The sequence below is a fragment of the Ischnura elegans genome, chromosome 1, assembly GCF_921293095.1.
Source record: "Ischnura elegans chromosome 1, ioIscEleg1.1, whole genome shotgun sequence".
In the NCBI taxonomy this organism is placed as follows: domain Eukaryota; kingdom Metazoa; phylum Arthropoda; class Insecta; order Odonata; family Coenagrionidae; genus Ischnura; species Ischnura elegans.
In genome coordinates this window covers 37446212-37469558 of record NC_060246.1, presented here as the reverse complement: position 1 = coordinate 37469558, position 23347 = coordinate 37446212, and the positions used below count along the sequence as shown (strand labels likewise).

General features: G+C 39.9%; 1 protein-coding gene across 5 annotated transcripts in view; it reads left to right on the top strand.

The window, feature by feature from the left end:
- Positions 1-23347, top strand: part of LOC124158895 (elongation of very long chain fatty acids protein AAEL008004-like) — a 126767-nt gene that overhangs the window by 79197 nt on the left and 24223 nt on the right. For all 5 annotated transcript variants that reach the window (XM_046534340.1, XM_046534308.1, XM_046534332.1 and 2 more), the window contains one exon: positions 19071-19152. In XM_046534340.1, coding sequence (XP_046390296.1) covers positions 19092-19152 — 61 coding nt within the window. In that variant the 5' untranslated portion in view covers positions 19071-19091. The remainder of the gene's footprint in view (positions 1-19070; positions 19153-23347) is intronic.

Below are 23347 nucleotides of genomic sequence, written 5' to 3'. Positions count from 1 at the left end.
ACTCCAATTATGAATGAAAAGGAATTCTTTTCTTAAACCATTTCTATTTGATCTATCCAGCGTTTTTCCTTAGTTTTGCATATCATCAGTGAATAGCATCGGACATGATCGGACGTAATCGAAATCATTCCGCCAGTGTTAACTTTCAGATTTGTGACTGTATGGTTTCAGTTGCTGATGTTCCAGCTCGTATCTCAGCGACTGCGATGGTACTCTCAGTATTGTTTATTTAGTTGCTTCGTTAGTGTCCGAAAACTAGAATTATCGCTGCGGTATGGTAATAACAGCCCATTTATACATTCTTTCAAATGATAATGTATTCAAGCAAATTTTGCTGTGAATTTTGTCCTCAGTATTGTGCTTACAAGAAGCATAATAACTCGCACGTAAACTCCATGGAACTTCACTTTTACACTTAAATAGTTATTATTGAATGATTACATCTTATAATTTGATATAAGACACGGTCTCAGGCGTTACTTTGTTGAACTGCTTCATCATAAAATAAAATAAATTACTTGGTTCTATTCCACACTTTATTTTAAATAGCACGACCCGAGATTCCCGACCCGACCTGATGATAGCATGAGATGCTGAAAATCGAGACGTGCTATTTAAATTAAATTGTGGAATAGAAGCAAGTAATTTATTTTATTCTTATAATTTGGGTTACCTCTTGACGGAATTGCTGGTTGAGAAACGAATCTACAACCAGGGTGTCACAGGATTAGATGAGGAGAGGGGTGAGAAGAGAGACCTTCGGTCGGCCAATGCTAAGAATGTGTCTTCATGTCTCTCGCGTCGGGGTGTCATCCTCCACGTGCGCTCAAGTGCAGAAGGGATCGGCCGATGACCTGCGGGGAGGGGAGGCGTAGGCAAGAGGTTGCGACGATTCACCTATCGTGCATCCGTTCGAATTCCTTGCGTCCTTCAGCTTTGGTGCCCAGTTTTTGTTTTCGACGTTTCTTCACATCGTATAACCGGTTCCGTTCGTGGCAGTTGTGCCAACGTTTTAAAGTCCACACTTTCCGCTTTCATCTGTAAATCTTTCGAGCTAACTTATCTAAAGACATTTCAATCCAAGAAAGGCTCGGGCTTGTGTTTGGTGTCGTAATGCTAAGCTTTCGACCTCGAGTAAGATTCCCCATGGTTTAAGAACGGGAAATCCCCGTATACAGTACTACTCTAGAAAAATATGGTTACAGTTTCAAAATCCAAAATCAGCTGTTCATTTTTGTTTGTTTTGGTTTGTACCTTGTTTTCAATGAAACCGCATTCATAATCTATCTATTTTTAATAATTAATTTGTGTCACTAGATAGTTACAGCAACTTATCTAGACGTTACTTTTGGTGGTGGAAATGTATTCTGAGTTGAAATTAGAAATCTGATTTTTTTCATTTGTTCACGCTAACATTTATCGAATTCTATTACTATCTTATGAGATAATGGTTAGTTCTCATGATTACTCACGTACTGTGATTGTTTATTCATCATAGGTATTTATCAATAATTTAAACACTGGAATTCTACATTAGAATACTGCTGATTATGTTTCCAACAATACTTACTCGGATTTTGTCCGTTTTAACTACCTTAGATTGGCCAACGCTTTCGTGTTGCTCCAAGCATCACCCATGAAGAGGAGCTTTTTTCCTCAATTTAGTGCTCCGCCAGCAATTATGTAAATAGCCATGTGTCGTGACGTCATTCCTTGTTTTGAGAGCTCTGCCCTTGGTTTTTCCTTCTTTTACTTCTTCCTTGTTTGTGCTACCGTGGTCTTAATGCGCCTAACGACTCGTTTGGAACGGAGCTTTCGTCATTGTTGGGTACCTTTGATATTTTGCTGCGTACTTGGTTATCTTCGCTCTCGGCCCGGTCATTGGGAACGATAGTTAATCGCTATGGAATGAGTGGGAATGGTATTTGCGCGGCTTTTTCCTTCTGACTTCGTTTACCAGCACGAAAATTCCGCGTCTGAGTCCCTAATGGACCCACCTTCAGCGAGACGAATTATAAACTCGCTAAATTGCTCGTGAAAACTCATCTTGCGGTGAGCTTTGAGTGCTCTGATTGGCAGTCTTGCAAGTCACCGCTCATTCCTCTTGGTTAGGTAAGGAGAATGGTTTCTTCGAGGAACCCGAGCTCCCTCGGTTCGTGGCGGACGAGAATACATTTTTGATAATACAATGGGTTTGAAGTCTGCAATTTTTTAACATTCTAACGGTCGATTCCATTGAAACATGATTGCCTATAGATTGATTGATGAACTCTCACAAAAAATTGCTGAGGATAAGTGTTTTTTCACGCCTTGGTCATCTGAAATCCGGAGTAATATACTACCGGCGTAGCGCGGGAGAGCGGCGTTTTGCCTATGTTGCAGGATAGTCTCATCGTCAATCTGTGGGCGCCACGACAGCCTTGGATCGTGAATTGGCGCATCATCCTCAAATGCTCCCAGCTCTGTCTTCCGTCTACTTTTAGTTGGACGTTGATTAGCGCTTGTTTTCCATCTCTCAGCACCTTCTATGAGTCATCCTCCTCATTTAGAATCCCATTTTTCCTGAAGTATGTTCCCATTTTTCCTGTTTTCAGTTTAGGAGTAGCAATCGGTATTTCTAGGATTCTATCCCCCTTCACTCCTCCATCGCGGTGGGTTGGAACTTTCATCTCTTACCATCCCCTCGTTACCTAGTTTTCGTCCCTCTCTCATACCAGCCTGCACTTCGTCTCTGCTTGTCTGGCTTGGGCTTTCCATGTCCACTCAATTTTGCCGTTATCATTTGTCGCCACCGAACTCTCTAATTTGGGATCTTCGTGATTTCTTTGTGATTAGTTCACTTTAAGTGGACTGCATGTTATGTCGCTTGCGTGGTGTAGTGGTGAGCCTGTTTAAGTATTTTTGTACCAGCGTAAAAATTCCCTAGGATCGATGTTTTAACTTTTTTTGTGAAGTTTTTGATCGGATAATCTACCTTTGTCGTACGGTTAATTTCACTTTTACCTGCCATTATTATGAGTGCCGTCTTCATCTTCAATCCATTATAAATATTAAATGTCATCACTGGATATTTGCGAAAAATATCGCTAAAGCTTGAGATGAATTGAATATCCATATGCATTCAACACAAGTTTCTTCTGAATCCGCCTACTCTCTCCAGTGACACCACGCGCCACCTCCTCGAAACTTTTTTTTATGACTATCGTTTTACTGATACTACACACCCCTTGTTTTTTTATGTGAACTATTACGGCGGATGAACAGCCCTTTAGCTCGGTATTGAAAACACCTCAATTCCCAAAGGGAATGGGGTGGGGGATTTTGGTCCTCTGCTATTGGCTTGCCCCGTCCTATCCACCCCTATCTCATCATTTATCCTTCCTGCTGATCCCACCCCCCCCCCTCCTCTTTAGAGTTACGATCGGCGATGCAATATCCGGATCAACCCTTAGCAGCATCCCCATTCTATCCCCTATTTGCCAGCAGTCCGCTTCATTTACGTTCATGATGTAGGAGGAGAGGTGGGGTTTGTGTCTTAGAAGGTGATTCTGTCCCTGATCGGCCCTTGTTTGATTATGAATGCGTCTTCGACATGGAGTCCCTCCGCCGTCCCTTGTCCCCACCCTCCGATGTCCTTCCAAATGTGCCATTGAATTTCTCCAAAGCGCTTATAATTAATTATCAAGTTGTCCACATACATCATATTTTCAAGTTTACAGTGGCACAATATAACAAACATAAAGAGTACAAACGCAATTAAACAATATATTTAAATAAATAATAATGCATCCAATGTAATCATATTGACCTTCAAAGTTTCTATTTATACATGAAATAGCGCGGTTTGTAAAGGGTGGTTAGAAAAAAGAGAACGGCTCAATGTGGTCTGGAAAGGAATTAATGAGGGAAGAGAGGCGGAAGAGGTTGGAAAGTTTGGTCAGTGACAATCTGGGAATGGGCATATGGAGAAGCGAATGCGTGCGAGTGGGTCTGCAAATTAGCCCTCCTTTTTGCCTCATCTGGCTCGTCGATTACCTAGTACCTTCAGTTCAATGCTGTGTAGCTAAGTTATCCATTTATTACCGTATTTGTGGTACACTTCAATGTTTTTTTCATAATTAGGTGTAATGATTAATAGGAATCATCTTTGTAGGTCCATAAAAGTATCCAGTACCTTTTCATGAAGTGGCTTCATTTCACTTCCGTACCGCTGTATCCTAGGATGTCATTCTTCCTACCAAAACCACCATAACTGGTTTGCCAATACCAATAATGTCACGTCTTAATAATTTTGGCTGTAATATTTCTCCAAATTTCTATTTTTAACTAACATGTGTCTTGGCCATATATATTTCAGCCATTCATATTTACGTTTCCATTTTATTCTCAATGCTGCACATATAAAGAACAAATTACTGAAGTATAATTCAAATTTCTAGCCTTAGATCATCATCTCCTTCAAATTTGAACGATATTGTGAGTATTCCTGAACTTCTTGAGAGAACGTCTGCGTAATTTCGTACAAATCAATATTTCAATATTTCTCTGGGAAAATTATGAGAAGCTGACAATTATTTTCATTGAAAAGATAGTAGCGTATTTGATAAGGGTTCCGCAAAAGATAGCATTGTAAGAAATATACGAATCGCTCTTCAAGACGCCATTGGAGCTGCTCGCAAATCTCGTGAAATACCTTCCACCAACCTCTCATTTTTTTGCATTGCCCCAACCACTCCTCCCACCCTATACTTTCCTCTCCCAATCGCTCTCACACCATCGTCTCCCCCGGCACTTCGTCTGCGTCCTTGAAGGGCCTTGGAAAAGTGTTGGCTGTTGATGGCTGCGGGAGGCTGTTTTAGTGAGGTGAATGCTTTTCAAGTGGTTAATTGGAATACTGCTGTCGTCGGAGGGAGAAGCACGGGCGTAAAGAGCTAAGATAGAACACTAGAAGGTTTAATATCAATAGTAATCCGTAACCATGTGACACTTAGAAGTCATTGGAGGATCGCTCTCGCGGGGACTCGCTGGGTTTCGAGTTGCTCTTGAAAACGATCGATGGTAGTATCTTTTCATAGCATATTTTATCTATGATTGAATGAATTATTCCTATATTCTACTCTACAGTGGCTATTATTGTTCTCACTCTATACAAACATATAGGGCTGTAGAGGTGCGTTGTTTACTTCTTTTTTTTATGGAGTTTTACGTTTCTTGCAAGGATTTGATTGTGTATAAGTGTAGGGATAGGAAGGCCAAAGACGTATCACAATAAAATTGTTCAGTCTTGAAGTAAATTTGCTCTTAGTCCCCGCATTGAGGGGGTACCATAATTCTTGTACGTTTCAGTAAAAATGAATGGCATATCCTTGTTTAGCTTTGGTGGCGTAGGCGTTATTGGAGGCTCTTCCATTTAGAGAAGAGTCTCATAAGGTTTTCAACTTAATCAGGAAGCAAAATTTCCAAGTGCTGTCTGCAATATCTCCCATGTTTAGCACCTGCCAAGTGCCGACCTGAAAATGTACAGGGTCTTCGTGTTGGCGAAGGGAAGGTTATCGGAAAATACGAAAACGGCTGTATACCAGGCATAATGAAATGACGAAATTTACTTCGTTTTTTTCAGAAATGGTCCGTCTCAATGGAGACCTTGAATGGATTCGCTTGTGTTAATGGGTAATTTGGGCTCTTTCCATTTCACCCTGACCAATTTTTGAGAAAGCTTGTGAAAGATGCGTCATTGCAAACCATAGTGCAATATATTAACACAATGTTTTGGAAATTTGAGATGCACGTAGTATAAATAGTTCAATTCAATGTCAATAAACATAGAAACACAAAAAAGACGCTCCAGAAATATAACAAGCATAATATTGTAAAGTTGGTGGGCGCTATAGTGCGTTATGATATAAACATTTCCTCATTTAAGTGTAAATATAAAAATTTTCTTTCTAGATTTTTTCGAATTTCGTTATTATGTTACTTTCATGAAATGGTTTACGCATTAATCTATTGAAGATGGATAATCTGTAATTCTTCGTTAAAACTTTCGCGGTTACTCGTCATGTAAAGTTTTTTTTTGTAAACTTTACATGACGAGTAAATGTAAATTTGTACTCGTCATGTAAACTTTTGGGCTATGTCAACGTGTCAATTTTTTTCCGTAATCCGAAAAAAACACTCAACAACCTACTCAGCCAAACCTCCCGCTCCCCTCCCCCCCCCCCTGAAACGGATGCTTATGTATAAGAATAAAAATTCCTTCTTCATCATATTCCCTTAAAAGAGCGACTAAAATAGGTCTGGAAACGTTGGGGCCACCCAAAAATTGACGCGGCGACATAGCCCAAAAGTTTTTTCTTAGCATAACAAGAATATATTATATTTTGTTGTAAATGCATTTCCTTTAGCAGATTGATGGGTTGCCTACTAGGAGCTCTTTGATAATTGTTATATGGCTCATAATAAATAATTGCTGATGATGGACTATGAACCAAAAAATTATTGATGTATCAGTTTTTAATGAATTTTTGAACTAGTATTATCATAAATTGCAATACTGTAGTGCCCGCTTTTTTGTTTATTTCACATGCGTAAGCATTGCTGATTTTTCACCTCATTGCAGACTTCATGAAATATTAATGAAATAGCATTTATATTCCTTCACAACGATTTGATTGTCAACCACACGAAGAGGATTCGATGTAAGCGGTTAGGTTGCTCAGAAAAATAATATTTTGGTTTTCCATCAGGATAAACTTTATCTGCCCATGTGAGTGATGACGAGTTTTATCGGTTGCATTGGACAATTATGTTAGTGACCGGAGGAAAGACAATATTATTTTATTACTTTTATTATGTAAACTTAGTTATATGTCTTACTATGGCTCTTACCGCGTTTTATTCTTTGGGGTTACTCGCCTCATTTCTTTCTCCAAGGATATTCGTGAAGCTGTTCTTGATGGAAAAAAAGACGTGGTTCTTTCACACATGAGAGTATTTGATGGAGTGGTTTGGACGGAGGAATGTCTTCAAAGCTTTTCCGTTCGCGCTTGCATTTTTATGGCCAGCGAATCGAATATTTATGAAATGACCGAGGATGAAATTTTCGGCCCCAAGCGAAGTGGGTCAAGGCAAACATTCGGCCTCAAATGATTTTTCACCTGAACGAGCTGTCGGGGATATTTTTATCCTTTGATACGTCTCTTTTAGTATTAATGTGATTGGGTTAGTCACCCATCCTATTTTGGAATTATTCTCCACTCCTATGGATCATATTAGCACGTAACTTCTTTTTTTCCTTCAAATATATTTTTCGACTCTCATCGAACTGTTTCTTTCCGTTGATCTGGTTTTGGGAGCAATACTACATTGGGTGTACAGTGTAGGACTCAAACTTCAATTCCAATCTCTAGAAAAAATTTTATGTGGTATTTGAACTATCCAGGGTCATATAAAATTTTTTGAATAATTATATTATTTCATGAATGTAGTTTAATCGCCTTTTCTCCCACTTCTTTTTTGAAACTAATTATTTTTCAATTGCTGTCTTAAATAAAATATCTTATAACGGTCTCTTTGAAAGTTTTGTACTGTTACGTATCGAAAACGATCCCTTCCGGGAATTGTTCAATGCTTACATTTCATCATGGGGAATTAGGTCAATGTAATTCCTTAATCAATAGTCCCCATTGTTAATTATACGTCGAGGAAAAGCTGTTATTAAATTATTTTCCTTTCATTAGTTGGGCTTTTTTCATTGAGTTTCGAGAGGGGTATCATTAAATACCTGTTTGTATATTTTGCCCTTCACTCTTGATGTATGTTTTGGTTATCGTTTTTTAATGTCCTCAGTCAATTGTTATTTACATTTTCTGTTATGTTGTAATTTCCTAATGGATATGTAGGAAATCAATCTCAAATTCCTTTAATATATAAAAATTAGCTGACTTGTTTATTATCTATTGTTTTCTATCCATATTGTTGCATGGAACTATTTTATTATTCACTTTTTTATTTTTTAAATTCATTCGATTTTCACTGAGTACCTACATACCAATTTTAACCTTTTTGCTAACGTTAATATTGGTATTTCTCTCGCAATCGTCGCGCTGAGAATGTTTATTTCCTTTCACTTCGACGTGCCTCCAAAAATTTATTTTTATTAATGTAGTAACATCGAGTATAATCAAAGCCGTTAGTAGCCCTAATTCTGCGGAAGGCTGTTAGCAGAATTTTCACGTGACTCTAGAAATCTTGCTGTAATTTTATGCTCACTTCTGTGATTATATGAATATTTATTATTACAACCTTATGTAATTAAGTGCTGCATTGGTTGTTCCTCCATTTGAAATGAATCTCGAGTGGGCGAGTCATTGAGAATTCACATATTGCAGTTTGAAGTACCCCGAGAGTGACACTTGTTGAGTGTCATCGATCTTCAAAGGGATATAGAAGTTATCGCTAGTATAATTGGCTTTTCTGTACATTCATTAGAGGTCAGGCGTAGTAGATATGCGTTGTCAATAAATTTTCGTTTGGATCTAAATCCTAAAAGTCCATATCAGTCACCTGATATAAAGGCACTTTGCTCTGATGCACCCGTGGGTCTTCTTCACGGAAGAAATAACGGTCTCGGCGTGATGATTGCGAATGCCTTCTTCATTGTACCACACATACACGGACTGGTCTATGCCTCTTTTTTCAAATTTAAATAAAAAATATGGTAGCTCCGACACTTCCTATCCTAGACATTTCTCCGGATAGTGTCGCCCGAGTAATCGCATTTGTGAAATTGGAGATTAAAGTAATTATTTACTCTTATATTTTAGCCAATTTTGAGCGTGTTTATATTTCATCCTAGTAGAGGCTGAACGTTGAACTGAATTATATATTATTCATTTACATTCAGAATGGTCGCAGCAGTTTGACGCATCTAGGGAAATATTTAATAATGCTACTTTTCCCATTTTACTTATCCCGATCACGAAGTATCCTACGTCGAGTATTCGGATTGATTTTTGCGCGTGCATTGTTTCTTACTGTGATAAGAACTCTTAAAATGTCATGTAATTGGCGATTTAGCTCGGGCGAATTTGAAACGGCTTTCAAAAATGTTCGGCGGAGTGCGGCGATGGGTACCGAGCGATCCATTTAATAGATATATATTTAATAGATATATTTCATAGATATACAGTAAAAATAAGTTCAAAATCGTGGATAGTTGCATTGAAAAGCTATGGCTATGATAGATCGCGTCAGTAGCGCTAATTAAAACATATTTCTCCGTGGAATTCGGATCGCTTTGTCTGTCAGCGATGCGAGTAGCGAATTTGTTAACCCATCTACATTTGTTGTGTGTGACAACACGACAAAGTGGCCGACCACGGAAACCTCTATTTTAATATTCTCGAGGTGAAACTACAATTTTTTCCCGTCAGGAACGGCGCCCGAGTAATCGCATTTGTGAAATTAGCGTTTCTAATTAATTGTTTACTGCAGTATTTTAGGAAAATTTTAGCATATTTATAAGTATTTATGCTAATGGTGGATTAAATTTGCTCTGTATTATGTTTTATTCGTTTAGTAAAGTGCTGTATTCTATCAATTTGAATGTATTATAATATTATTTGGGAGAACCATCAATTTTTTATCCCGTTTGCAACTTCACGAGCCTATATCCGTCGTGATAGAGCTCCCACGGCTCCGTAATGATTCTCAAATTGTAAGCAGCTTGGCCCAAAGCGCCTCCCACCCCTCGATTGCCACCTCACTCGTTCGCGATGGCGCGCGGGGTCCCGGTGACCGAGAAATGAGGAGGAGTAAGCAGGAGTCGGGCAGGCGGAGCGACGACGGCCACGCGCTTTACTATGTGTCGGACGCCCTGTGGCGGAGGACGGTTGTGTTCTAGTAGCACTGAGGAGCCAACTCATAGCTATTGCAGTGGTGCCGCTTAGGGACGTGCGGCGCGTGCTAGGTATTGCAGAAGGGCGGCACGAATCCACGTTCAGTTAGAATGCGTAAAGCGAGATTAATTTGACTGCGGAGTAGCGTGAAACCTCTGCCAAACAGTGGACCACGTGGCCCATGCCCTCCTTTGGGGTGGTATCAGTCAAAAACTATTTGTTGAATTAAAACGAATCCTAGGAAACTTATCGATTTGGACTCTGTGGAGAAAAAAAGTCGTAACAAAACAATGGGAATTTTGAGAGGAAAATGATAATTTTAACCTTAATTTTACTGTTCTTTTCATTTAAAAAAATAATTGATTGAATTGTTTCATTTAGGAGGTAGCTATACTTTTTGCATTAGTGAAGGCTCCTCTGCTTCTCAACACTTAACTGACCCACAAAAATCTTTCTTTTTTTAATTGCCGTAAAGTCTTTTGCCGGAATAGTCCATGACCGTTTTTATGATACCATTTATAGTTGAAAAATCATGAACAAAATTCGTGTTCTCACTAGTTTTTTTACGGCTAATCGAGGTAATAATTTATTTTTACGACCTTACGAAAAGTAAATGTGTTCTTACGGGGATAAAACTTCTCTTTTTCATTGCTATATAATGCCTCAACATACTTAACTCTTATCACTGCCCCTCATCGTTGGGGACAGTGAAAGGTGAATTAAGAGGGAAAGTGCTTTGGGTGTAGAGCAGAGAGACATGATGGATAGAGATTCGCGAGAAAGGGACGTGGGTGCGTAACTGCTCGGGTTTACTGCTCGCCGAGTCTAGTCTCGTCGCAAGGTTGCGCCTCCCGTGCCCCACATATATTTATTTCCGTCGCTATTCACTCCCCTGGGGGTCACTTTCAATTGCTGGGGAACTCGCGGAGTTACACGTCGTCTTCGTAATTGCTCCCCCCCCCCTTTCTCAATTCTGTACTTTGTTCTATGCCTATTACTTAATTGACAATTTCAGTGGGAATTACAAGGCTCTATAGTTATTTTTCAATCATCGTATCGTATGTTTAATCATAGAATTCTCTTCGCTGGAAATGGACTCTGTTTTCTTGGACTTGGACATCGATTGTCGTCCAGACTTTTTATAATTCGTTCTGAAATTTCTCCCAATCTTAATTCGTAATAAGAAAAAAATACATGAAAAGTCCCGCTTTTTAATTTCGTCTATTGAATGGGATTATAATTTTGTGCAGTCCCAGTTTTTCTACATAGTTTAATACATATGTAATGAAGTGTGGTTTTTTGTTTTGATATCACATTGGGAATGAATTTGTGGCCGCATTTGTTTTACGATTCGCTCCGTCGTGAGGTAACCTCAGTTAAACCCTTGGCTTGATTCAGATTAACAAGGTAATTTTTTTATACGCACCTCAAAAACAGCGCAATGAGATCTTTCGCATCTACGATTTGAATAAATATCATGGAATGAACACAAACACGTTGAAGCAACTCATCCAGGCTAGAGTAGAACCCGCGACCTTCTGGTTGACGGACCAGTATTTTACCCCGCCACCACCGAGGCTGCTCTATCTGCCAGAAGTATCATGGGGTGGTCAATGTTGTGGCCTCTATCCAACGTAACCCTGTTGCACGAGGTCCGATCGAAGTCGACATAATCAAGTGGACTAAGCTCTTTTGGACGACGCAACGAAAGAAAGTGAAACCCATCGAGTATTCCATTGATATTCCGTAACCGCCGGCTTAACCCATTCTCTCCTCCCCCTCTCCCCCACATCGCCCTCCACCCCCTCCTCTTTTCCCGTTACTCCCATTTGCCGCATGGAATGCCAAGTGCCCGCTATCCCTCCCCTCTATCAGATTCCCTTTCATTCTCTTCCCCCAGTATGGACTCACGTAATGTTCTAAAAACGTACCTTTACTTAACTACGCGTCGAATAACGTAAATTTTTCCGTTAATCGTATCTTTTAGAGATGTTGGTACCGCGGTGGCTCGTGGTCTTATTTTTTGAAGCGCTTTCTTTCGTTTTATGCTGAAGTCAGCCAGCGTAATGTTCTGAAAACTTACTTCTACTTAGCTACTCGTCGAGTAACGGAAATGTTTTCTTGAATCGTTACTTTTGGATAAAGTGGAACCGCGGTGGCACGTCGTGCCATTTTTTTAAGCGTTCTTTGTTGTTTTATACTGAAGTAGACTAGCGTAAATTGTTTTGTTCTCAAAACACACCTTTGCTTAAAAACGCGTCGAGCAACGGAAATGCTTTCTTTAATCGTTTCCTTTAGAGGTATCGGCACCGCGGTGGCACTTTGTCAGATTTTTTTAAGCTTTCTTTATTTTTTATGGCTAAGTCGTAACGTTTCCATTGAGCTTTTAGTGCCCGATATTTGTTTCAGCTCCATTGACTTTTCCGCTAACCCGGCTTGATTTATTTTTTAAAAGTCAGATCTTGCCTCGTTATTCCGTTTGTCGGTATACTACGCTCTCATTGACCCTTCCTTCTTTTATCTTGTGCCCCAAATTAATTGGTTATGAACCAAGTCTGTTTAGAAGGAAGTATATCTGGGCATAATGGTATTGCCTATCGCGGTTTTAAGGCATCCCGAGGAAGGGGCGAGTGCTTCTCGCGGGCTTAAAGCAATAAACAAAACATTGGACAGGAGAAAGTTTCCACGGGGCCAGGCAGGGTGGGGACAAGGGATGGTATTTTACGCTAAAAGCATCTAAGGTAAAATTTACTATTTATCACTAATAAAATTAAGGCAGGCAAGTGATCGGTTAAGTGTAACTGCTACGTCATATGTAGTGGCTAAATGCAAAATGAAATCAGCGCGATGCGTTTGAGTTCGGGAAGTTTGTTAATGGTGGAATTTCTTCCCTGTTACCAAAAATCGCGCAAATATTATTGCACTGTGAGTGGCAATGATTCCTTTGTCAACTTGATTTGCCGTCAAGATTTGCTGTCAACTAGTTTGTGTCTATACCGTCATTATCAAGACTAACGGATTAGTCTTGATAATGACGGTTTTGACACATTATAGAAATTGAAACTAGTTGACAGCAAATAAAAATAAGTTTGTGGAACAGTACTTTGTTTTTGTTTCACCAAGAATATTTCTATTAAATTATTTTTTTTTAATTTGTCGCCCCGAGAACAACACTACGAGGTCTTTACACCGGCAGGCTTCAAAAACTCCATCCATAAAACATCCATGCCCTGTATAGGGACAAGTTACTCAGGCGGGACTCAAACGTGCGACCTGCGGCGAGGCATGTGAGGACTGTATCCCACCGCGGCCGAGGCCGGCTTTCCGTTTTCAGCGTGTAAAAGGGCACAGATATCAAGTTAAGCTTTTCCTGACCGAATAGAATTTCAGGAAACAAGATTTTTCAGCTTGAATTATTTTTCTTACGGTGCTGTAAGGGTGTTTTTCCTTGACACCCTCCATCTCGAGCCATTTACACGTGCACCCTTCCGTTCTCTGCAAACAACATTCTTTGCAATCAGGTGCTTAGGTGTCGTCTCTTCCCCGCCCTCACGGCATCGATTTATGTCCCCACCTCCCTTTCCTTCGCCCTCCTCCTTGTCCCCACCCCTTCCTCCGTGTCCCCACCCTGTCTGGCCCCGTGGTGGAAACTTTCTCCTGTCAGATGGTTTGCTTATTGCTTAATGCCCGCGAGAGGCGCTCGCTCCTTCCTCGGGATTTTCCTCACTGTGTTTTATTTTCTTTCTTTTTATTCGCGGAGACGAAGTCGCTTGATTGAACAAGACTGTCGCTCGCAAGAATGGGCGCCCGCGGCCGAAATTATAAATGTTCCCCTCTCAGCACCCTCCCCCCTCTCCTCTCATCTCCTAGGAGTTGACCGATCTGCGGTCGAGTCCTACCAAAAGAGTACTGTCTGTTATGTATTTCCTCCGGTCTCGGAGATTACCCAAATTAAGCTAGATTTTTTTTTCATTGATGCGTCAATGAAATACACATTCAAACATTTTTTTAACGCTTGTTGAATTTGGCAGTAGTATCCTTAAAGAAAAATAGGGCATTCTAACGCGTATAAGAATAAAATTTACATTGACAAATATATGCATCAGGATTTATTATCGCACGTGTTTATATATTAAATTTTCCCAATAGCATCGGTATTAACATAAATAATAAACCAATTGGGAAAGTAGAAAAGTTACTGTTTTCGAAATTATTTGGCACTTATTTAAATAACATGTATTAGAATGGCGAATATCAGGATTGCGAGGCAGGGCACAGGTGTACATTGTTTGGACTGAAAGCATTCATGTAGAATTGTAATGAAGGTGTTTGAAGGAAAGAAAAATCAGCGTGGTATGAATTTAGTTTGCGATAAGTGTTGCAAGACACTCGAAATTTGGCTGGGACGAGTACATAAATCATTTTCTGTTGTCTACACCCCTGGCTTTTTATTTGGTGTTAGATTCATGCAAGCCTACTGAGATTTAATCTCTGTATTTGCTCTCAGAATGCCATTAATAGCTGTGGTTATACTCCCCATTTTAGTCGTCATCGGAGCGGGTCATTTTAATTGAAGTTACGATCAAATGTGCCGGCCACGCTGGGTGAACTAATTACTGCCTATTAGATTCTGTTTCGGAAGTAGTGGCTACTTATGCCATACGGTATGTTCACTTTCACTCCACATCCGTTCCGGTGAAAAAATGCTTCACGTAAGCGATTCCCTGTCCCAGTGAACAATTACTTTCGTCCTCACGCGCGCTTCTCGGAAATTGATGGCTTCCTTGCTTTAACGTTGGCTATCCCCTGCTTTATTAAAAGAGCTTTGGCGTCATTGCCTTTCCATCGCCGATTTTTGGGGCTACGATTGCGTTTCCATTAACAAGCACCTAAAAAAGATCCATTCAATTCTCTTTTCCCTATTGCTTCTATCACTTCATTCATAATTCACTTGATTGCTGCATGCCGCCTGGACCTTCGTTTATTTTTCTGTCGCTATGTACAAGAATCTGCGTCAATATGACCGTAATACTGAAGAATTGTGATAGTGATATAGTAAAAAATTGAGTTCATTGAATAGATATTATATTCCCTCAGTAAGAATAGATATTCTCCTGAAATCGAGGGCCTTCTCTCTTAGTTGGTAACTGCTACGGCACTCTTTCGTCGACTTCTATTCTACTAGTAACTCGTTTTCATTTCGATATCGTGTGAAAAGGTGAGAGTAGTTCTCGTGTTTCCTCAGTGAGAATATAAAAACTCCTGAAATCAAAGATCTCGAGATGCTTCAAACTCGATTTTTTTTTAAATAAAAGCTTTGCCTTATTCACTCTCGATGAAAAGCTCCCATAAAGCAGGCGCTCATGGAAGCCACGGGCGACCGCTGACCCATTCAGGTGAGCGATCGTGATTGGTCTCGCTGGAATGAGCGACTTGGCACTTCCGCCAATTTCCCCACCCCCCCTCTCCATCTCTTCCCCACGGCGGTCTCCCTCCGTCCCCGCTTCATCGCATCGCTCCCTTCCAGCCTTTCGGCGATCAGGAAATGCATTCTCGAACCCCCCAGGGTCTGTTATTGCATCGCGGGTTTGAACTTTGGTATCAGATCTGATGAGCCATTCCATGAAATTGACTTCCACGCCTTTCGCTCAAAGAATACCTGTATTAATTGCCCTTACTTGAAAAGGCCCAAATCTCTCGGAGTATCCGAAGGTAATTTGTGGAAGTGAACGATTTAAAAAATCTATTCAAAATTTCACCGGACTTTATTTTTTCCAGCCTTAATTTCAGAAGGTGTCGCCGCTATAAAGGTATCATCCTCGCTTGTCGCAATTTTTTTCGTAAACTAGATTGGATAAATACATTGCGTCTATTATATTTTAAAACTTTCATAGGAAATATTGGCAGAAAATCGTCATTAGGTATTAACTTGATTTCCAGTAAATCATGAAGACTTTTTTTCCGTTTTTATATGAACTTACGGTGTCAACTAGCATACTTTCTGTACCTTCTCTGAAATGGAACGATGTACAACGGTTTAACATTAACTGACATTGATAGAAGGTGTTCGCAGTGTGTTGGAATAATGACATTTCAAACATAAACAACCTGTATGTCAGAATTTCATTGTAAAATTTGATATGGTAAAAGTTAGCCCTAAGCACGGCTGAGGTCTAGCATTGCGTCTGGCTTATGAAGACCTCGTTTCATTTATTATTTTCAATTCACAGATTAAAAATGAATTTTATGGCATCTTCAATAACCTTCTCGACTCCCTACTCTTCCAAATTGCTATGAGTTGTAGGAACTCTCTGTTTAGCGCCATACCATTGGGGATACAGCTCACGAGGGCAAAAACGTTGGCCCGTGAAAGCATGCAATTATCGGCACTGCAAGTGTTTGAAGCTTACGAGGCCGATGTGATCGGTGTCGTTTCTATCGCTTCGCTTTGCCGCGCGGTGCTCCCTCCATGGCATTTTATACGTACGTACGCACACCTACCCTTTCGACTGCATCGCCATTAGAATCAGCTCCATTTCTCTGGATTTCCGTCGACAGTGAGTGTAATTCTTCCTGTAGCGAGTGAAAGTATAGAGTGCATAGAAATACCGGGAACTTTCCACGCCCCGCTGGGTCGCTAGCGAAATCTCTCACTCGCCGCTCTACCCTTACTTGTACAATGGAGGCTGGTTTACTTTCTGACGAATAAATTCTTTCCCAGAGTGTCTCTGCGGGCTTATGAGCTTGGCGACGGTGCTCAGGTCAAGTGTTAATGATAAATATATGTGTGTTTACTCATGCGATGGAGAAATAGCCGAAATGGGGGTATTTAAGGTGATGAACTTTTCACCTAATATTTATATTCCAAAAGCAATCTGAACCATCTCAAACGAACTCAAAAAAGACGATAAATTGTCTTTAAAACCTCTTTTGCCAATTTTTTATTGCTATTACAAAGTATTTTAACGGTTTAGGTAGGTTTATAATGACCATTTAAGGAATTTCCCCGGTCTCCCTTCGCTTCCATATTGGTCTTCCTAATTTTTAATAGATACTTATACTAATGATGCCTAATACGTAATTAATGAATGGTATCCAGAACCTGAACTTCCATCTATATACATCCGACCTTGCTTTTACTCCGCTACTTGTGAATGGGTTCGTCCATAACGGGTTGCGATTAGCTTTGAAGTCTTAAATACCCGGTATCTATTTAATTTAACCGACTAATCACCGGCTCTTGCTCAGTTTATGTGATTCATGTGTTGCCTATGTTTTTTTCATGTACGGGTATTTATGGTCATTTTTATTTCCCCCATTAAATAGCTAGGGTAATTGTCTTGACTTATAAAAAGGTGGAACGTAGATCACGTACTAAGACGATCGCCAGTTGTTAAGTGCCCAAGGTTCGTCAAGTGGTATTCACTTTGTTTCCCTGATCGTGAGTGGCTAAGGAGCCATCTCGGGAATCCGTATTTCCCTCAAATGCCAATTGTTCTGATGGGCGGAGCAAGGTGGTCGAGCACCGATTCCGCGCAAAGGTCAGTATCGCATCCGAGATTAGTTCTTCGTTTGTTTTTTTTCCTCGCATTTATCGAGTCTCCCAAGTTGGCTCCCGCTGCTGCCATCCTTATTTTTCCTTCTAACACGCTAGACGAAACGTTTCGACACAGATCCCCTTTGCTCTTATGTAAGAGCTTTCTCTCGGAGCGATTTTGTTTGCATCCAGTTGAGCATTTCAATGAGGTTTTTTTCAAGAGGTGGGGAGAAGGGTGTCTGTCCGTTTCTGGGCGGCATTTCAAATCTTCCTTGCGTCAGTTCCGCCTCATGTCTATAAGGCGGAGTTATATCACCCTTTGGATTCGCGCGTAATGCTTGAATTTTTGTTATTGCTCTCCGTCATAAGTTTCCGCACTGTGAGGCCGGCTGTTTCTCGCTTCCTGCTTTTCGCCTCCGATCGATTAACTTCGTCGCATGTGCTAAGTGTCGTCTGTGTTAAATAATATGTGTCTAACGTTTTAATGATGCTTTACTAACGTTTCTTAACATGCCTGACGCATGAGGGTTGTAAATAGGACCAAAATAGGTGGAAATGGTTGAAAATATCGTTATTCTCGTAGGATAGCGCTCGGCTTGTGATTTTGCCGCTTATGTGAATCTGTGACCTAAGTATCAGTCGTTCAAACATTTAAAATTTGAGTCTAACTCTTTTCTGCACAAGAATGTGACATACTTCTTACCGCGATTGTTGGCTGCATTTCTTTGGTTACGCCTCAATTGGAGAACTCTTGCCCAGGTGAAAGAAATTTTCCTTTGCTGTAGACCTTATAAAGTCTTTTAAATGGTATTCTGGAATGATGATCGCGCATGCTAATGCGGTGTTGGTTTTATTGGTGAAAATATTATCTATTTGGCCTTGGTTTCATTATGATGGGGAGCAAGAGTGTGGTTACCATCTCATGAAAATGTCCATGGGGATTGTTTTAATTGTGACGGGCTTTTGGTTTTATTCCAGCGTGGTATTTCCATAATAAGTATACGTGGTGGGTAATTTCACTATTTAGTCTGGTGGCCGAGCCAAAACTACTCTTTTGGGCATCTCATTAAGTTTAACGCGAAAAAAACTTTTTCTTCCGTGTTCAATATTCCCTCTACTTTGGCCTTACTTTTTACGCGATGTATAATTATAAAATGTGAATTAAAGTATTAAATTAGTAAAGTATTGATAAATTATGTTATTATTATTCTCTTATGTTATCCGTCTATGAGACCTATAGTTTTTAGTACATATTTTGACTTCTGGAGGTTTCAACACTAAATTGCACCCCCCTACTGCTCACATCATTTGTGTCTGTACATTTGTCGAATTTGTCTGCGATACGCGGTTTGTTTTACTTTCGCTATTCACTGCGATCCATTACAAGTATTCGATGTTTTCCTCTGTCATTTCTGAATGCTCGAGAACATGACTCGTCTGCCGTGTTGTCGTTATAGCCGTCCGATCACTTGATTGGCCCCGTGCGTCGCCTCGCTCAGCATTCTCTCTTGCCACGCATTCTCCCCACCCACCCCATCTTTGGCACTCTGCATTCAGCAGTCACGCATTCTTCCCCTGGTTGGAATTGCTGTCGCATCTCCCGCTAAACTCTTCTTTTTTTCTTCCATTCGCAGGTTCGGTAGCGAGTAGCAGCCATGGCTTCGTACATCAAGCGATTGGTCGACGGGTACAACGACATATGGGAGAAAAATGGGGGTGAGTATTGGTTTGGGAAAGAATCGTGGGTGTTCAGTTCGGCTACCAATGTTACTTGTACGTTGATATCACGCTATATTTTGTACATGCTGTAATCCAGCTATCGCAAGTGATTACATATGCATATAATATGCTTGGATTTCAGGGACACACTCATTTTGAGAGATGTGGCATCTAATTTAAAAGAAGATTTGACATTGACATTAGATATGTATATCTCTCAAAATGGATCAAATCAATGAAACAATGCATTGTATTATTATATGCATGTATATTATCACTTTAGCTAGCTGGGAAGCTACCTTTTGTCTAACCTAGCGTAAGGAGTGTTGTTCATGCGTGAGAAGAGGTCCATATTGTACCAGCGCATGTGAGAACATGGAATTTTGTGGGGTCTTCTTAAGTATGTGAGAGTTTCTCTGATTTGTTTCATCGACGCCTGCAGGCTCGAGATATCTGTCATTATTCAAGTGAGAGAAGAATGAAACCGAATACATGCTAATTGTTATTTTTTCTTAATCATTTAATTCACTCCTGTGTGATTCCAAACTCTCCCGTAATTGTTTACCAGGATTGATTCACATTTTTGTATGCGTATCTGTATTTTTTACCGTCATCTTCGTATAAAGTGTAACTATATTATGAAACATCTTGTCAATACACCACCCAGGATAGTGCGTTGCAATGCTTTGCAACCTGTTGTAGCTGTTCATTGGACGTATGACGTGGACTTAATTTCTACCTGGAAAAATGTACTATTAATTCATTTACTTAAAGTATTTTTGAGACATCGGCTTTCGGAGACAGCAGTCTACTGTTCGAGATTCCAATGTGTGGTCAAGGCTTGTTTTTTTACTCGATCATAAAATATTTAAACGAAAATTTAGAGTTATCTTGAACTTTTTTTATGCCGCGGCCCGAAAATCCTCGTTGGCACGGCATGGAAACAAGGGATTTGTAGTATTTCGCTACCAAGTGAATGGAATTTTATCGCTCACCATGACCGGTCATGACATCAAAACGTATTCATCATTCAGGTCTACGTCATTCACAATGGATTCTTGAAAGTGCCCCATTGTGCAAAATTTAGCTAATTTTTTTAATTTACTTTTTGCTCAAGTGTCTACCCATGCTATATCAAAATTGAAATGCTTGCGCTCAAAATTTCAATCGAGTTCCCACCTTATTCGCGTATTTTTATATGATTCCTGTAAACTAAATTCACCTGTCCCCACCTCTGATGTGGGCTTCATTTTTATCACATCACGCAATAGCATTTCTAATTAAATTACTCCCCTAAAAGTAATTATTTTTTTACGAGTCCGCTTTAGCATCTTAACGTGGCCTCATCATTTGCACTGGTTATGAGGTAGGACTGCATTTGGCGTGATAATTTATGCTGCAATTAGAAATGCAGTGTGGTATTGGAACTGAGTATCCACCAAATCTTCTAATTTTAACATATCGCATCGTGAAACCCCCATTTTATCAAGATTTCGACTACATTTCGATATCCACATCAACTACAATGGAAATCGAAAGATAAAGTCATCTGGTCAACATAACTCCCTTCGGGGCTGTTTAAGGGGGTCATAGTTGTCTGCCGAAGATCCATGAAACACTTGTTGGCGTCTTCTTCGAATTAGCTAATCGGAACGAAGGATTTGCTTTTTTTTCTCGTCTGCAAATGTGAACCTGGAAATGAATCCGTGTTTCTCCTCGAAGTATTAACTACGCTAAAGGCGTGATAGAAACGCATCTACATCTTCTTACTGCCCTGCAAGCTCCTTCAATAGGCTTGTGGAGGGGGTTGTTAGGTCATCAGTCGTTATCCTGTCAGAAAATCTCCGAAAAATCGGCTCTTGTTGTGAGAGATTTACTGCTTGAGTTCGGCCCGGCATCCATTGCGTGTAAGAAAACGCATTTCCATTCCTCAGATCGGGAAAATTCTCACGTATTTTATCTTTTGTATAGGACCTAGACATATAGTGCGGTTCTAACGTGTTTCTCTCCGTGTCGCTCTAAAAGATATTTTCTTTATTTGGCCAAGCTAAGCCTAGCACGTAGCCGAGTCTCAAGCGGCTCCCGGTTTAATTCGTGTAACGCACTTTACTTCCTCGCAGCAGTTGATGACGAGCAGCAAAGGGTCTCAAAACTTCATTGTGCTTGAGTGATTGATCGAAAGTGTTTGACAAGTATTGAGAAGTCTATTGAGTAGTTCATAAGATGAAATAATCCGGCGATTTATTTTTCTTATTATCACACTGTCTTAAAATCACTTTTAACCGCGCTAAAGATTTGCGGAGAAACGTGTCGGGGTTGATAATAGCAGTTAACTATTGCTGCATGATACTCAGGTTCTCCTAAAATTTAATGGTGGTTCTTCGACAAATTTTTAGTTTAAATGACGACTTGCTGTAGTTATGACCTCCAAAATAATAGTTAGTAATCTCCCATTGTGTCGCCGCAATATTCTGAGCTATCAAGCAGTTTTGAACATTTTTTAAAATTTTATTTTCCTAAGTGAAACCAAGATCTACGCCTAATTTTCTCTTCCAGTATTATGAAAGTATTGTTGTCATTTTTGCCCGTTGCGTGTGGCAAATGGTTTGAAAGCATTCATTCCAGTCAGGGCTACTTACAAGTGGGTCGCTGTGGACTTCGAATTGCCCAAAAAAACAGAAATTAATTTCATCTTCCATTTCGACGACTAAGAGCCTCGTGAAAGGACCGGTTTCTTCCATGGTAGATGGGTGGATCGCTGTTTTATGGCCGCCACGGTAGATAGGTGGCCACCAAAGGCAAATTTACGGCTAACTGACGTGGAAAAATTTGTAAGGAATCGATATAGTTTGTTATCTTTGAAACACTGGGAGAATTTCTGTCGTAAAGGAAACCAAGAAATTCCATATGATGAGTCAATTCTGCTTCGTCATCTTATGATTATTTCTCCTCGAGATTAGTGGTAGACAAAAAAGAAGACAAAGCAAAACGAATGGAGCAAAACGATTGAAACTTTAAAACTATTTTAAAAGTTGGAATGACTTGCTGTTGATGGGGTAAATTTTGTGGAACTAATCATCTAATATCACTATTATCATTGTGTATATTTCGTTAATTGAATCAATTGTTAAGCATTTAATTCGCAAGGTAGTCTGATGTCGGTATCGAAGTTTCCGGTATGGTTTCTCCTTTTCGATATGTTTGCGATTGAACTTCATGTTAATGGGACCTGCTAGTCGAGAACATTTGGCTCCCAATCGTTGCTAAGTATGAAATTTTAACCCTGAAAAAACATCCGACAAGAAGATCTCCAGATTGCATTCGCCCACTACATGTGACTTCTCTGTTTCCACCTCCATATATTTCCTGAATCTCCCCTGTCATCGCGGGATTTCCTTCTAATGGGACTAGCCCCTTTCAAATAGTCTTGAGAAGTGGAAATTCTGGAGTTCCCTATCTGTTGGGAGCAGATTTTTGCGCCCAGGCATCAAATAAGCTTCGGTGTCGCGTTTTGGCATATTAGTCACCGCTTGGTGGTCTTGCTTTTATAAATAGGGAAGTCTCGAGTTGCCAACTTTAGCTTTCACTCGAGAGAAACTATTTGATGTTCTCTTGAGGTTGCATAACATCTCTCTCCGTCGTGTCTGTAAAAAGTCGTCCAACTGTGACATTGTTCCTTCCTTGGAGATTTGGCTGACCTAAGAGGGTTGGGAGAAAAATTAGATATACCCTATTAATCTGCTTCAAGAATTCTTGTAAATTTCGACGTTATTTTCTGTTCCAAGCCATTTTTCTCCGAGAATATGAAAATCTTGGCTCTTTCTGAGTTATATTCATGCTAATCAAGGTGTTATACTATCTTTTTTAACGTTCTATTCTATTGGTACCGGTAAAATTATTAAATAGCCCCTGGATTTATGCTTATCCTGTACTCTTGCTCTCCAGTTTCTATTTTGAATCATCTTTCATTGAAGTAGATGCAAAAACTGGAATATTGCTGGACTTAATTTATCTGAGTGACTCAAGGATATGAGAACATGTATGCATATTTTTGAGCAAATGTTTAAATATTCTAGTTCTGGAAAATTTATCAACCTTATCCTGTACAAGTTACTATGTAGTTTAGCTCTTCACAGTAATTTATTTTCAAAGTTAAATATTCATGGTGATGATAACCTGGAACCTTTTGGGA